The 15,315-nt window shown below is 36.2% G+C and overlaps 1 protein-coding gene across 2 annotated transcripts; it reads right to left on the reverse strand.

The window, feature by feature from the left end:
• Nucleotides 1-6,942: 6,942 nt before the first annotated feature.
• Nucleotides 6,943-15,309, reverse strand: ZNF706 (zinc finger protein 706). Of its 2 annotated transcripts, XM_011983477.1 has the most exons (5): nucleotides 14,812-15,309; nucleotides 12,537-12,657; nucleotides 11,496-11,632; nucleotides 9,858-9,965; nucleotides 6,943-9,117 (listed from the first exon to the last, which is right to left on the reverse strand). In XM_011983477.1, the coding sequence occupies exons 1-4, from the start codon at nucleotides 15,235-15,237 to the stop codon at nucleotides 9,870-9,872; spliced, it is 780 nt and encodes a 259-aa protein (XP_011838867.1). In that variant the 5' UTR covers nucleotides 15,238-15,309; the 3' UTR covers nucleotides 6,943-9,117; nucleotides 9,858-9,869. The 2 variants fall into 2 exon arrangements, with proteins under 2 accessions (XP_011838867.1, XP_011838868.1); XM_011983478.1 differs by lacking the exon at nucleotides 12,537-12,657 and having other exon boundaries at nucleotides 6,948-9,117; nucleotides 15,257-15,309.
• Between the last annotated feature and the right edge of the window lie 6 nt (nucleotides 15,310-15,315).

Consider the following 15,315-nt stretch of genomic DNA (forward strand, 5'->3'; position numbering starts at 1 on the left):
CAAGATTTTTTTTTTTTACTGACAGAACTTTATGATTTAAGTTGTAGAGTCCACTGATGAAGAATGATCCTGACCTAACCTATAGTAATAATATTGCAGCACCACTTGCCAGGTGATTAAAAATAAGTATTTCTAAACTAAGTTTGACATCTAGGAGCCTATTAAAATACTGAATATAAATATGCTCTATAGTCAGAAATGTATCTCAAATTCAGGTGTGATGAAGATATTCTGATACTTATTCTGACTCAATATTCTCTCCGTTTAAATTTATAAGCATCTGAGAAAGATAAGGACAAGTAAAGATCAAACAGTTTGTATGTTCAAACAGGTCAATATAAGAGTAGCTTTTTCCACTTGACAAAACATGCTCAAAGCACATAACTATCTCATGGGCTCCCAGCACTGCATACTTAATGCAAGAGGACTGCTGAATGAGAAGGATCTCAGAGCCTATCTGATCCCCTATCAAATGACAGAAAACCCTGCTGCCCTGTCCCAGACATCAGCAGATAATCCCTTTACTAAGAATTTTAGGGAAGGGGTGCTCATGCCATAAGGCAAGCCATTGTGATACTTGATAAATCTAGATGTTGTAATGAGATTTCTTACAGTGAGATAATTTCTATCCATGGCTTTCAGATCTGCTCTCAACAAGACAGCACAGCAACTTTCCAAATGTCCCTTTAGTAAACATGGTTTACAGTCGACTCACCATCCCTGACCTCCTCCCTGCATTGTGAGGAATGTAGACAGTGTTTCACTTATAAACAGCAAAGACAGAGACATTCGGAACAAAACATCAACTTCACAAGAAAACTGGCTCTCAATAAATAAAAATGTGTGATTAACATGTGTTCTCCTAAACTAAGATTGCATTCCTGTATTTTAAAGCAAAGAAGTCATGCTTGGCTCATAATAAGACTTTAATAAACTAATACATTGGCTCTTAACCTGAAAAAATGCCAAGACAGACTGCAGCCTATATTTTGTACTTGTAAACTGTAATTTTTATAAGTTCTAAATGGATTTAACATTTACTCCATTTAAACTGCTTCTTGTTTTTACTTTAGCCTTTCAGCCTGAAATCTTTCTGGATTGTAATTCTGTATTAGCTTTCCCTCCCTACTTTGTGTTATTTGTAAACTGGTAACACACGTATTACACACACACTTAAAGCTGGCAGGATCTGAAACTCAACAGGTTAACACACATATATTAAACATCTGAGTGCAGAAATTCAAAATAAGTTTAAGGTCCATCCACTAAAATGTACTACTGCCTGTAGATAATCTTGCTATCAAAATTACTGTAAATTACTTTGCCTTTCTAAAATTGAGATGTATCATCAAGCTGTCCCTTGATTTCCTCAAGCATATTTTTACATGCAATTCAAAAAAGAAAAAATACTTTGTAAACTATATAAAGTGTTCTACATATACAGTAATGCTTATAGGAGCCCTCCTCTTATGGCTTCAGTAATCTAAAAGAGTAAATCCAAAAAACAGTTTATTAAAAAGTAATCTATAAAGGAATGAGAATAGTTTGTTGCAATTTAGGGAATGCTACATTTAAAGACAATAGTTTCATGCTGTCATAAACATTAAAGTAGACACAAAAATAAGACTACTCTTGTCCCAAGGATAGTAAAGAACAGTAAAATGATAAAAAGATGAAAGGTCACGCCCAGTGACTTTGAGGGTTACAAGGAGTGATCCTATCAGATTAGACAGCATTAGAGAGAGGGCACAGAAGAACGGAAGAAGAAAAAGAGGGCATCCCAGTTAAGATGGAGAAAGATTGTGTGAAGGCAAGAAAGGCATAGTAAGAATTACTCAATTCACTCAGCAAGAGGATGGGAACAAGTATGGCAGAAGGGGCTGGCTGGAAGCACATGCTGGGGTCAGACTGTGTGGAGGACCTGTCAATCACAACCCAGGAGTATGTGTTCATCTGTATGTGGGCCAGGGAGAGCACCTAAGTGCTTCAGAGGAGGGGGCTGTGACTTGAACTGTGTTTTAGAAGAATTTCTCTTGTCGCAAAGAAAACAAACATGACAAGGGAAAAATACTAGAAATAAAACTACACATGAAATTAGTCCAAGGCCTAACTGAGGAAAAAGGAGATTCACAGTAAAAAGATAACGTACTTATTTACCTAGAGACCAAGGGCAAACTTATAATTCTGCATTTTCTTCAATATTCTCTTCTGTGCTTTTTAGAAAATCAAGACACAAATTACTTATCTCCAGTCTTCTGGATAGCTTCCTATGTGTATCACTTTCCTAGATTGACAGTGGTTCAGACTTAATGTCAAATTCTGCAAATTCCTATAGCCTTCTGAGTTGTAATTCATCAAAGCCAAGTAAAAATCCAGTGAAATCATATGTCCTTTTAGTATTTCATCATATTGGGTTCATTTTCACAATGAGAGTTTTACAAAATATATAGCAAATAAATAGGAGTTGCTTAGGGAGTGCTAACACTCATTCCTTGTTATTACTGCTTAACTGAAAACAAGTAAACAAATTTCCTTTACTACTTTTCGGGAACTTTTTGCCCTTCTAAAATTTAGTCTCCTGACACTATTTTTTTTTATAGTTTGTAGTCTTCTTTCATATTTATTACTGTATATTCCTTTTCCCACATTAGTACATTTAAGTGCTGAGGTTCATGAAAAACAAACAAACAAAAAAACAAAAAAAAATCAGCATTCGAGTTGAGCCCTGAAGAGTAAGTAGCATTTCCACAGCAAGAGACCAGGGCTGAGTGGGGGAGAAGAGAAAGTATTTTAGTCCTAAGAAAAAGCACAAGCAGAAATGGGCAAACGTGAGAAGGGTATGTGTAGACACACTGTGTTAGTTTCAGTAGAGGGAGGAGGGAAAGGAAGATAAGAGGGAAGAAAGCTAACAGCTACTGAGCACTTATGATTGCGCAGGTGCTTATACTCATTATTTCATTTGCTTGTTAACTTAAAACAATCATTTGAGGTAGGTATTAGTTTCTGTATTTTTTTTTTTTTTTTTTGAGACAGAGTCTCACTCTGTTGCCCAGGCTGGAGTGTAGTGGCACGATCTCAGCTCACTGCAACCTCTGCCTCCCGGGTTCAAGGAATTCTCTACCTCAGCCTCCCAAGTAGCTGTAATTACAGGTGCCTGCCATCACACCTGGCTAATTTTTGTATTTTTAGTACAGACGGGGTTTCACCATCTTCACTAGGCTGCTCCTGAACTCCTGACCTCCTGACCCACCCGTCTCGGCCTCCCAAAGTGCTGGGATTACAGGTGTGCACCATCACGCGTGGCCAGTTCCTGCATTTTATAAGGTGACTAAAGATAATGTAACTCAGAAAGGTGAAGTAGCCTGTTCAAAATGAGCAAGGGAAAAGCAGAGCCAGATTTGAACTTAGGTGTTTTCCATTTTTCTCACTGGGTCATTCAACTACAGCTTTAAATTCTTATGTTTGGCCATATTCTATCCTATTTAAGTAAGAAACACTGTTGCTATCAGAAATGCTCCCAGCTATTCAAAGCAAGGCTTGAATACAGTCTATTTTGTTACTATGAAAATCCATATACATAAATATTAAATAATAGAACCTAATATAGATCCCAAACACGAAAGGTTATTTTGTTACTGTAACTTACTAAACTGACTTACATCTAATAAAAATACTATTTCTTCATAGCAGTCAGGTAACAATAGAAAACATATTTCACTAGTCTTGCATAAAAAATATGCCTTAAATGCAAACTGTGGATTTATACTTTATCTGTTAAAGCTTCCAGCAAGTGGTGCAGACAGAGCCTACGATTCCGTTCTCCGTGTAAAATAAGTTACAGGTTTCATAACTCTAGTTATCTGGCAACTCTCAGTTCTTCCAAGTTTACTGTGGATAGCAGATTGAATATAGTCAGAAGGCCCCAACAAATAAATGGGCAATGGACAATTCACAAAATATAAACAGTATCTGGCTAACAAATGTAGTTAAAATATTCCTGCTCCACTAGAAATCAAGGAAATATACAAGGGTTAACCTACCAAATTCAGGAAAAAGTGCTAGAATTCAAACAAAGGTAATGCAGTAACATGCAAAACATCATTGGTCAAGTATTGTCTGGTCCTACATACTATATAGTCTGCAACGCTGGTTCTCTGTCATTTGCTATTTTAATGAAGCATTGTACACTTTACAGAAGAGCTTTAAAGTTTTATGATGTGTAATTCTAAATGTAGAAACAAAGTCTTCTGCACAAATTAGAGAAAACTTAAACGTCCAACAACAGGAAAATGGTTAAAAAAATGATAGGTAATCTACCCAATGGATCATTATGCAGCCACAAAAATTCCACTTAGCACAGTCAATAACACGAAAAACCCACCTGTTATGTTGCTAAATGAAATGGCAAAGTACAAAGACATCATATGAAAAAAGTGACTACAAAATTCAAAAACATGCATTAACTTAAAAAAATCTATGTGGTAAGAATGAGAGAGAGAGAGAGAGAGAAAGAGAGACATGGACACTATTCACCAAAATGTTTTGTACTGGTAAATTTTTAAAATTCAACTTTACCATAGTCTTCAAATTTTTATATATGAGATATATTTCAAAATGTGTTACTTTTATAATGAAGTAGAGGACAGCATTAGAGCACAGCAAAATTCTTGCCCATTAATCTACATTCATAATAACCTAGAATAACTAAAAGTGTTTTATGGATAGTAAACTGTTAAATAGAGAAACATACAAGAGGTTGTAAAAAGATCTCTATCAAACCAGTATCAACACAGTATTTCATTAATAAATATAAATCTTCCTGACACACTTGCATCATGTCATTCCCTGCCCCCAAACTCTGAAAGAGACCCCAGTGTCAGGAGTAATTTGAACAATTTTCTAAAGTGTGCACGCATTGCACAATCTCGTCCCATTCTAATGATTCTCCCCACTCATATCCATGGGATCAAAGGCTCTCATTCACAAGCCTTGGGCTCAGGCTGGCCTACTCACTTTGTCTCAAAGAAACTTTATGTACTTTTGCTCAATCAGCCACCCACACCTTGATTTCCCTATTCCTTCCTACTCCTCCCTCAGCTGACTCCCCATACTCCCAGGCACAGACTGCCCTCTTTAACCCACAAGCCATCCTATACACACATAAACACATACATATACATATACCTCATTAAGTTATTGTCTATAAAACACACCAAGCACTTAGCCATATAGCCTAAAATTATGTAAATAAATATATGTATTATCTCCATAACACATCTGAATTTCCAAAGATTAGGGAACTTTGCTATATTTCTTTGTATAAAACATTGCTTTTATGTAATACTTTATAGCTTACAATGCAACTTCACATACATGATTTTCAATAAATACCTTAGTGACTTAAACTTCTCAGAGTTCATCCTAGAAAGATCTGGGATAAAGATATTATTCCTGCCTACAACCCTCAAATAAAATTAGTTAATGATAGTATTAACAATTACTTCATACTGAAGATATCCCCAAGTGAATATAAAGAAATGACCAAAGTCTGTCTCTGAATGTGCGGATTTTAAATTTGGAGCCATATGGTATTCAAAGAATAAAAGCTAAAAAATGGCTATTAAAAAAAAAAAAGGATACTTCGGTAAGACAACTTATCAAAAGAACATTTAAAATAAAAAATATTTTCAATTTAACATGGTAATCTACAATCAAAAATGACAGGTTGAACTTTTATTTTAAAAAGTCTTATTTTCTTTGTTAAGTAGACAGACATTTTCATTAAACCTACAAACTGAAAGCTCTTAAGATTTTTCTGAAACTTTTACAATAAGTAAAATTAAGGTAGCCTAAACTATTTCAGAATGTAAAGTCACAGTAAACACAACTCCCTGGTGTTGATCTTCATTGCCATATACTGTTAAAAAGTACATGACCAAAAAAGTCCTCTGACCAAAACTAAACCAAACACTTTCCAAAAAAACCAGAAATCTAGTACAAATGAATTAATTCAGACTGAGCAGTTTAAATACAGTATTTCAGCTATAGTTTGGACTGTGTTTGATCACTGTGTTATAGAAAAAGGCCTTTACCCACATTTTAAAATAGGTACAGTATATTACATATACATTATATATATATATGTAGAGAGAGAGAGAGAGACAGAGTCTTGCCCAGGCTGAAGTGCAGTGGTAAGATCTCGGCTCACTGTAACCTCCACCTCCCAGGTTCAAGCCATTCTCCTGCCTGAGCTTCCTGAGTAGCTGGGATTATAAGCATGTGCTACTAGGCCCCGCTACTTTTTGTATTTTTAGTAGAGATGGGGACTTGCCATATTGGCCAGGCTGGTCTCGAACTCCTGACCTCAAGTGATCCCTCCACCTCAGACTCCCAAAGTGCTGCGATTACAGGCATGAGCCACTGCACCTGGCCACATTACATATATTAATGAAAATTAAAAACATGGGTTTTCTTAGGTAAAATAGTAATGTTGATAAATTCTACCTTATGCCACATCTCAGGTTTGAATTATGATGTCATTAATTACCTATACAGTGTCTTTAATATTAAACTAAAAGTATAACTTCAAATCTTACAATATCATCAAGGACTTATCCATCCAATTCAATGAACTGACCTAAGTATTTTTCATAATTGTATTTTTATGTTAATAGCCAATCACTTCCCCCTTTCCAACAGTTCACACTTATTCTATATAGTAAGCTTTCAAAATGACAAATTTTTTTCCACCCAAGTATTCTACAGACCTCAAAAAGGCAGACTACAGGGAAAACAACGAGAAATGAAAGAAATCTCTTGCTACCCTCACATCTACCAAGCTATACTTAAGAGCCAATTCTAAGTTCAGAAAAAAAAAAAAAAAAGAAAAAAGAAAAAGTGGGAATATAAAAACCTCTTAAAATGTAGAAGAAATTAGACTAGTTTAGTTTTCTTTAATATCTTCTTTAATAAGACATTACAGCACACAACTGAGCCCCCAGTGTGTCAGTTAAACATGGGGATGTATATCCACATGAAGAGAATGGAAACAAGTTTAATCTTAACCCCATTCCTTTTGGCAAGTAATAGAAATACAGCATACAAATGGACCAATTCTCTCTCAGTGTATTTTATCAAGTCTTTGAAGACACCATAACAGTTTTATAATGAACTCTGCTGCAATCTGTTAAAGAATCTTCAAATTAAATTACAGGGATGTTTGGTTTTTAACTCAAACACAGTAAAATGGGGATTGTACTAATAATCCCCTCACGAACTATAAGGATTAATATGCTCACGTAAGATCAATGCAGCTATTTCCCTGTCACTGAGATAATAGTGTTAAATATGGTGTCTTCAGCTGCTTATAAAAAAGGGTTAAGTACAAGAAAAAACTTTCATCCTGAATTACAGTCACTAAAACAAATGAAAAAAAATTAAACCAAAACTTGTGAATGGTTTTCTATGATTTGTCACTGAACATAAACATACATATGCTCAAAGCGCTTTTTAAAAACTTTTAAGTTGTGATTTAACCAGAACTTCTGAAATATCCACAAGAAATTAGGTAAAATTCTAACGTTCTGGTAATCAACATATTAGGTAACAACAGATATTAAATCTGAAACTTAGGAAATTAAATACACAAAATAAAAGGACTATTTTCAAGTAAGGGCATAAGAATAAGAGTTGCTAAGAAACTATCAGCACTGAAGCTTTTCCTTGGAAACATCTTAAACTTACAGGGAAGACAAGGTGGGCAAAATATGCAGAGCTACAAAACAAAGCAATGACAAGTTACAGCAGAAGAGGGAATGCATTCTGTAATCCACAGGATCAGATAAGTGGCTCTAAGCAGTTACCAGTAAGTATTTTAGTGTTCTTCCTATTATATTGAGTTAACAGCAGTTTTACAAGTTAAGAGTTGACACAAGCAAATTAGAAGAACTCTAAAATTAGCCTTCCGTAATTGGGTAAGATTTACCATATCCATCTGAACAAACCCATTTCGCCATCCTGAGATCCAAAAGAATGTGAATATTGACCCATTTTAATACTTTTCAAGTTCAGATGGAAGTCATACTGTACACCAGTCTTTGATTTTAGGAAACAGCACAAAGCAAACTCCTAAAATCAACAACTCACTTAGAAAAGAAAGGAGGGAGAGGGTTCTGGGAATTAATCCAGCCACAAGTCATTCCAATCTTCCTGTTAATGCAAAATCCATTTGTAAAAATGGCCAAATAGTAACTAGCAAAAACCTCAAAAATTAATGTTTCAATTTCAAATTAAAGAATTTCAAGAGTTTTCAAAGAATCTAGTATCAAGATTGGCCTTTACCAGTTCACATTTGTTCCATATTTTGCATTAAACAATAGGTTTAATGATTATTTCATTATGGCATATACATCAGAATCTAATCTTTCAGAAGGGCTCACTGACAATCCAACTGCTTTTAGGAATTTATCAGTTATCTACAGGGTACACCTGACTGGCAGTTAGAGCCAGGTCATACTGCAATTTTAAATATTCCAACTCAAACACAGGAAATGATCAGAGGGGTACAATGACACATAACCGCAATATACTAAGGCAGCAGATAAGTCATTTTTCACCTAGAGAATCAGCTGCCCATAAAATCATATGCATAATTTTAATGAATGAGTCTGCTCTAGTTTAAGGAACCTGCCACTGAGCTGAGAGAGGGATATAAGAATTGCACTTGCAATTCTAGCTGATGAATTCATTAGATTTTTATAAGGCAAATAATGTGGAAAGTTAGAACAGAATTTCTAAAAACATTTATCCTGTGATGTCGTAAATCAAAGTACTATTTTATTAAATGAGTTATTTTACACAATATGAACATCAATATAATTACAGTTGTAAAAAAATTTTTTATAACAAGAATGGACTGATTTTCAGATTTCCAAATCAGAGTCAACTGTACATTTACACAGAATTGTCTTTGCATGAAGCCCAAAAGGGAACAGCATAAAAATGAGTGTTTCTGTAGCCCCTTTATTTTTGCTGATCAACAGTTTGTTAGAAAAGCAGCTGCAGGTATGTTACCTAAGGTCTGAGACAGTAGAAGAGTCAAAGGTGTCGTGAATCCACCTATAAAACATAAGCAAAATTTTCAATGAATGTCACCATTGCATAAATGCAACTTACATGCATTTCAAATAACTAAGAAGAAGCACTATGAAGATAGTATCTGGTAAACTTGTCAACCGGACTTTATATTTTGAACTTTGATGAATTTATTTTAAAAAGAAATAATTCTCAAACACACAACACACCCACCACCAACTCCACCATTTAGGGGGAAAAAATCCAACCAAATGTAATGTGTAAAGTGGTAACTTTCAACCAACAAATTTATAAACAAATTTATATAGCACATATCTACATTTTGCCCTATATTTTAATACTCAGAAGCTCTGCTAAGGGGATAGGTTGATGGGGGGGAAAAGAAGAACCTCTGCTAAGTACTATAAGTAAACTAATTGTAAAGAGGTGCTCACGAACATTGGTGTACATTGTTTTTGAGAGGGAAACTCTCAAATATCTTTGCAATCACTATTTTCCTTAAACTGATACGTTTCTTCCATTCTTGGATCAGAGATGGCTAGCATGTACTCATCTCCCCATTTTTGGCTACAGTAGTAAAAATATGGATGTTTCAAAGGCAATGAAACAGTCTGAGAAAAAAGGGACTAAGTTACACATTAACTTAAAAAGGGGAAGCAATAAAATCTCAGAAGGCAGAAATTAATTTCACAATAACAGAAGACACTTTTGGTCTTGTATACAACCCTGATATTAACAAACCAATAGAAAAGGAGGTGAGTTACCTGTAAACAACCTTATGCCTGAACATCAGCTAATTCTGGAGGAAGTGGAGTCTTAGGATGCTTGCTTTCAAAGTGCTGCTTGAAGGTCTTAGGGTCTGGCATTTGTGTCTAACAAAAAAATCGTGCAAGAGAGAGCTAGACTTTATTTATGAAATAAAAATGTCTTACTTTTTAGAATCCTGAACCTTCTCAGGATAGACAATTATCACAAAAATACCTTTAAATTCCTACAACTTAGTGGCTGGCATATGAAGAGGGACTTTGTGGTAAAGAAATTCCTAACATTCCCACATTTCACATATAAAGAAAGGTAGGTCACATAGAATGTATTCTGCTTATCTGATTAACAGCAAACAATAGGTAACATTTACTGAACCCTTATTATGTTAAGCATGTTACCTTAATTACTACAGAACCTTCAAAGTAATCTTCAGCGCCTACTAGCATCCTCATTTTACCTGATAAGGAAACTAAAACCCAGTTTAATTTGCCCAAGACCTTATTTTAACTTAGTACTAGGTATGTGACCTCTCAGATACTATACTATACTGACTTCCCTTGGCAAGAACCTTCAATTATTTATTCTTAACCCATTCAATTACACAAAATATGAAATAGAAGTCTGTGGTTTTGAGTTTTTAAGTGTGTGAACTACTCTAGCACATTTAGATTAAGGCATTTCTTCATCATTAGTTGATTAAAATTTGCACTCTGCCTCTTTCCAAACTATCAGAAGTTGCTCAATTTCATTATTTTGAGTGTACATGTAGTGGACTAACCCCACTGTGGTTTCCTTTGGTACTGCCATTCACTAACTTCAAGGGTAATGAGCTTAAACAAACAGGCAAGAGGTTCTGATTTGGAGCTTCAGAAGTACTTCTTTGAGAAGCAGTACAGTAGTGGTCCAGAGGGTGGACTTTGGAGCTGAACTGCCTGAGTTCAGATTCCAGCTCTTCTACTAACCAGCTGGGAGACCCCACACAAATTGTTTAATTTCCATGAGTCAGTTTACTCTTCTGTAAAATGAGAACAATAAAAGTACTTTATCTTACAGGGTTAGGTGGATTAAATAGGTGAATACATGTAAAACACCTGGCTCTATGTCTGGCATATGGTAAGCACTCAAAAGTAGCTGTTATTATTACTGTTCTTCAAATCTAATAAAACACATTAATTCTAGGAAAAGCTCTCAACATGAATACACTCTATATGGTTTTACAGACATCCTAATTATAAAATTTAGTGAAGAAAAAGAAAAAAGCCAATTATATAGACAGAGGTATATTTACTAGCATATTATATAGCTCTAAGAGTATAGTTTAGAGTTATATGATATGCTAGTGAAGTGTTTTATATGCCCTTATGAAGACATCTTTATTTCATATGAGGAAAGGGATTTTGTTTTGTTCACTCCTTTTTCCCAGGACCTAGAGATTTTTGCCTGGCCATAGGAGCCATTCAAAAAATGTTTGTTGAAAGGGTGAATGAGATAGATACCTAAAATAATCAGCTCTCAAACCTATTATTTCAAGTAAAGCATCTATTTTTGTCATTTCAAAATTTTAATCTATACAAACCAATTTATAATGAAAGAACTGCTCACAGGAGAGCTGTATCTTTCAATTCAATTCCCCTTACCCTACAGACAGTGCAGGTATATATTAAGGCAGCTTTGGCAGCAGCCTTTTGGTCATGTCCTTGTTTCTTCTTTTGTCCAGCTTGCTTTTTGGCATTTTTCTGCTGAGACTGAATTTTCTGCTGTCCACGAGCCATATCTAAAAACAGAAGGTGAAGCATTAGAGTGGCTTATTTACTCTAATACAGAGTAATCTAAGCATAAGAACGTTCTTAGAACTGAAGCCTTAAGTTTTATAGAAACATCTGGCAAATAAAAATGTATAGGTATTAAAATTCCCACACACAAATGCTACAAAAGTATCAACTGGCAGAACCCTGTGGAAAACTAGTTGGTAGTTGTTTATTCTATGAGCCAGCAATTCCACTCTTGGTATGTACTCAACAGAAATGCAAATATTATGTACACCAAGACATGTACAAAATGTTCTGAGTGCCCATTCCAAAACTGGAAAAAATCTGAATGCCCATCAACAGTAATATGGATGCACAACTTGTATACATATTTTTATAGTATTTATACAACGGAATACTACCCAGCATTTAAAAAATTGTGGCCAGCTGGGCGCGGTGGCTCACGCCTGTAATCCCAGCACTTTCGGAGGTTGAGGCGGGCGGATCACGAGGTTAGGAGATCGAGACCATCTTGGCTAACACGGTGAAACCCTGTCTCTACGAAAACTTCAAAAAAAATTAGCCGGGCGCAGTAGTGGGCGCCTGTAGTCCCAGCTACTCGGGAGGCTGAGGCAGGAGAATGGTGTGAACCCGGGAAGTGGAGCTTGCAGTGAGCCGAGATCGTGCCACTGCACTCCAGCCTGGGCTACAGAGCGAGACTCTGTCTCAAAAAGGAAAAAAAAAATTGTGGCTAGGTGTGGTGGCTCACACCTGTAATCCCCGCACTTTGGAAGGCCAAGGTGGGTAGATCATGAGGTCAGGAGTTCAAGATCAGCCTGGCCAAGATGGTAAAACCCCATCTCTACTAAAAATACAAAAAATAAAATAAATAAGTAAATAAATAAATAAGCCAGGTATGGTGGCGAGCACCTGTAATTCCAGCTACTTGGGAGGCTGAGGTCTCCGGAGAACTGTTTGAATCTGGGAGGCGGAGGTTGCAGTGAGGCGTGATGGCACCACTGCACTCCAGCCTGGGCGACAGAGGGAGACTCTGGTCTCAAAAATAAACAAACAAAAACAAACTGGTTGTATCTCAATGTTAAAGGAAAGAAGCCAGTTGTAGGGAATATACATTATTTAAAGATCAAAACAGGCAAAGCTAATCTACAGTGAAAGGGGTCACCTTGGAAGTTATGGGTAATGACTGGGAAGACAGGACATGAAGGGGACTCAGGGGGTTCTGAAAATGTTCTTGAATCAAGTGTGCTTACTTGTAAAAATTCATTGAACTGTACACTTAACATTTATGCACTTTACTGTCTGTAATCTTCAAAAGTTTACGAAAAAAGTTTAGCCCCCGCCATCATTTTACTTGATCACTCTGCAAAGTATTCATTGTGACTTGTGATTGTGATTTTTATAACTTTAAGAGAAATAAAAGCTGTCTGTTAATCCTTCTAAAGGAGACCTCAGAAATAGGTGGAAACTGTTCTCTTACTTAGTTTTCATAAAACTACTGTTATTAATTTTTTTAAAAAGTTGGTCTTGCTGGATTGCTGCACAAATTATAAAATGAGATTATCAGCCAGCCACTAATCCCAGAAGTTTCTTTGCTCTCTAGACGTCAGTTCCCAGTTGAGGGAATGAACTTGGTTAAGAGGGTTCTTTTACAAAGCTGAAAGACACCACTTTTTGTACCAATGATCTGACGTGAACCCAAATGGATTAAAAAAAAAAAAAATGAAGTCACTGAAAAAAGTTACTTTTACTTTTCCATTTAAATTAAGGGCTTTTATTCGATCACACAAGTTAAACCTGTTCATAAAGAGTCTATCATGAGTCTCAATTGCTTTTTAAATATATCAAAATTGGATCCTAAGTAGAATTCATATATATATATATATAGTTTTGACTAGCACTGTAACTGAATGTAAATCATTGCAGGACAGGAACATATAATGGATTTGTATCAACTTCACCAGAGAAGGATGATGCTAGCTTCTTCTGACTAGGACCGTAATTAGTTAATGGATATGAGGTCAAAGCATTTCATAAAAATTACTGAGCTCCTCCTGTTCCCCAAAAAAGGAAACTAAAAAAATACACTGATTGGAGAAGTTCCCACTAGCATTAAAAAAAAATGAACTGAAAGTCAGATAAAATATAAAAGAGGGTCAATGTTTTTCAGGATAGTCAGCTGAATATTTCAACTGACGAAATATGGGTTTTTTATACTAAGCTAGCATACGAGCCTAATACATTTTTGTAACTGAAAATGTTTAGCATGCCAGTCTAATATGAGAACCCCATTCCCATCAAACAATGGTAAATATTACCAGCTGTTATCAGTCCTTGAAGACTAAGCTTCCATTTTTGCTTTAGATAAAAACAAAAACAAAAACAAATTCTTATTAATTCTAAGCTAAAAGGCACATTTAAAAAAAAAATGTATTTAAGTCCGATGTTACCGCAAGCTTACAAACCTATTCCCACGGAAACAGGTTTGGATACTTATGTATTATTTGGACGACAGTAGTCACGTGATCAACCTTTATGTATACCAATGTTTTGTAAGATTTTTTGTCTCAATGTCTTACTATCAGGACCTTGTAACAAAATAGTCAGTCCTCTCACACATCTTAACTCTTCGATACAATGTATTTTCTGTATGTTAATACACTGATTTTGTGGGAAACCTTGTTTTACGTTGAAAAAAAAATCTTCAAAAACGGTAAGCCACTAATTTCAGAAGTTTCTTTGCTTTCTAGAAGTTACTATCTATTTTGATATTTCCATGTAGTGACTCGTACAAAGCAATGTCATTAGATACGCAAAATTATTTTTAACTTTTGCACTTAGGATTTTCCCTAAAATATAACATTACACAATAGATTTAACCCATTTTCCATTGTCACCAAACAGCAACCAAAAAGCCAGAAGAGACTTAATAAATAAAGCCAGGTAAAGGAAATGGAATCAAATAGACTAAATGCATGAGGTAGGCCCCTAACTTCTGACAACACGCCGCATCGATTTCCTTTCTGAAAGCAGAAATTCAAACGAACCAACCACCTGCTTTTGGACAGCTCAACTTAGGACTTGCTCTCAAGCCAACAGAATTTTCTACAAAATCGTAGGCAGCTATAACAGCTCCTTGAATTAAATGGGGCAAACTGGAGGGAAAAAGTCATTTACAAATACCTACATGTTGGTTTTTAATGCAACTCTCAGTGTGGTTTTCCGAGGGGGCTGCAAAGATGGAAGTAGTAGAAGAAACGAGTTCTAAAATGAGGCGCTCTCGTAGGAGGCAACAAGTAAGCACTGCCCCAAAGCTCCTTTTAAAACCAACACAAATGAGTAACAGAAGAAAAGGATTTTGGGTCCAGGAAGTAGGCTCATTCTCCATAACCATCTGAAAGGAAGAGGCCCAGGCAGCGCTCCACATCCTGACCCTAGCTTTTAACACCATCGTTTTGGGGAGAGGAGAGGAGGAACGCACCCAGAGTGAGGTCTCCACCCAACACTTCTCCGACCCCAGCTGCAGCCTGGCGCACCTTCCTCCCCAAACCCGCCTCTCCCACCTTGGAGACCCCTTCCTCCTCCCTGCCACCAAAGGCCACGCAGCCCCCATCTAGCCAGTTCTCACGGACCCTGGTACGAGACGCGCCTCCCGGAGGCCGAGACTGCCCCAACCCCGGCCCCTGCGGCC

The sequence above is a fragment of the Mandrillus leucophaeus genome, unplaced genomic scaffold, assembly GCF_000951045.1.
Source record: "Mandrillus leucophaeus isolate KB7577 unplaced genomic scaffold, Mleu.le_1.0 Scaffold250, whole genome shotgun sequence".
Lineage (NCBI taxonomy): Eukaryota > Metazoa > Chordata > Mammalia > Primates > Cercopithecidae > Mandrillus > Mandrillus leucophaeus.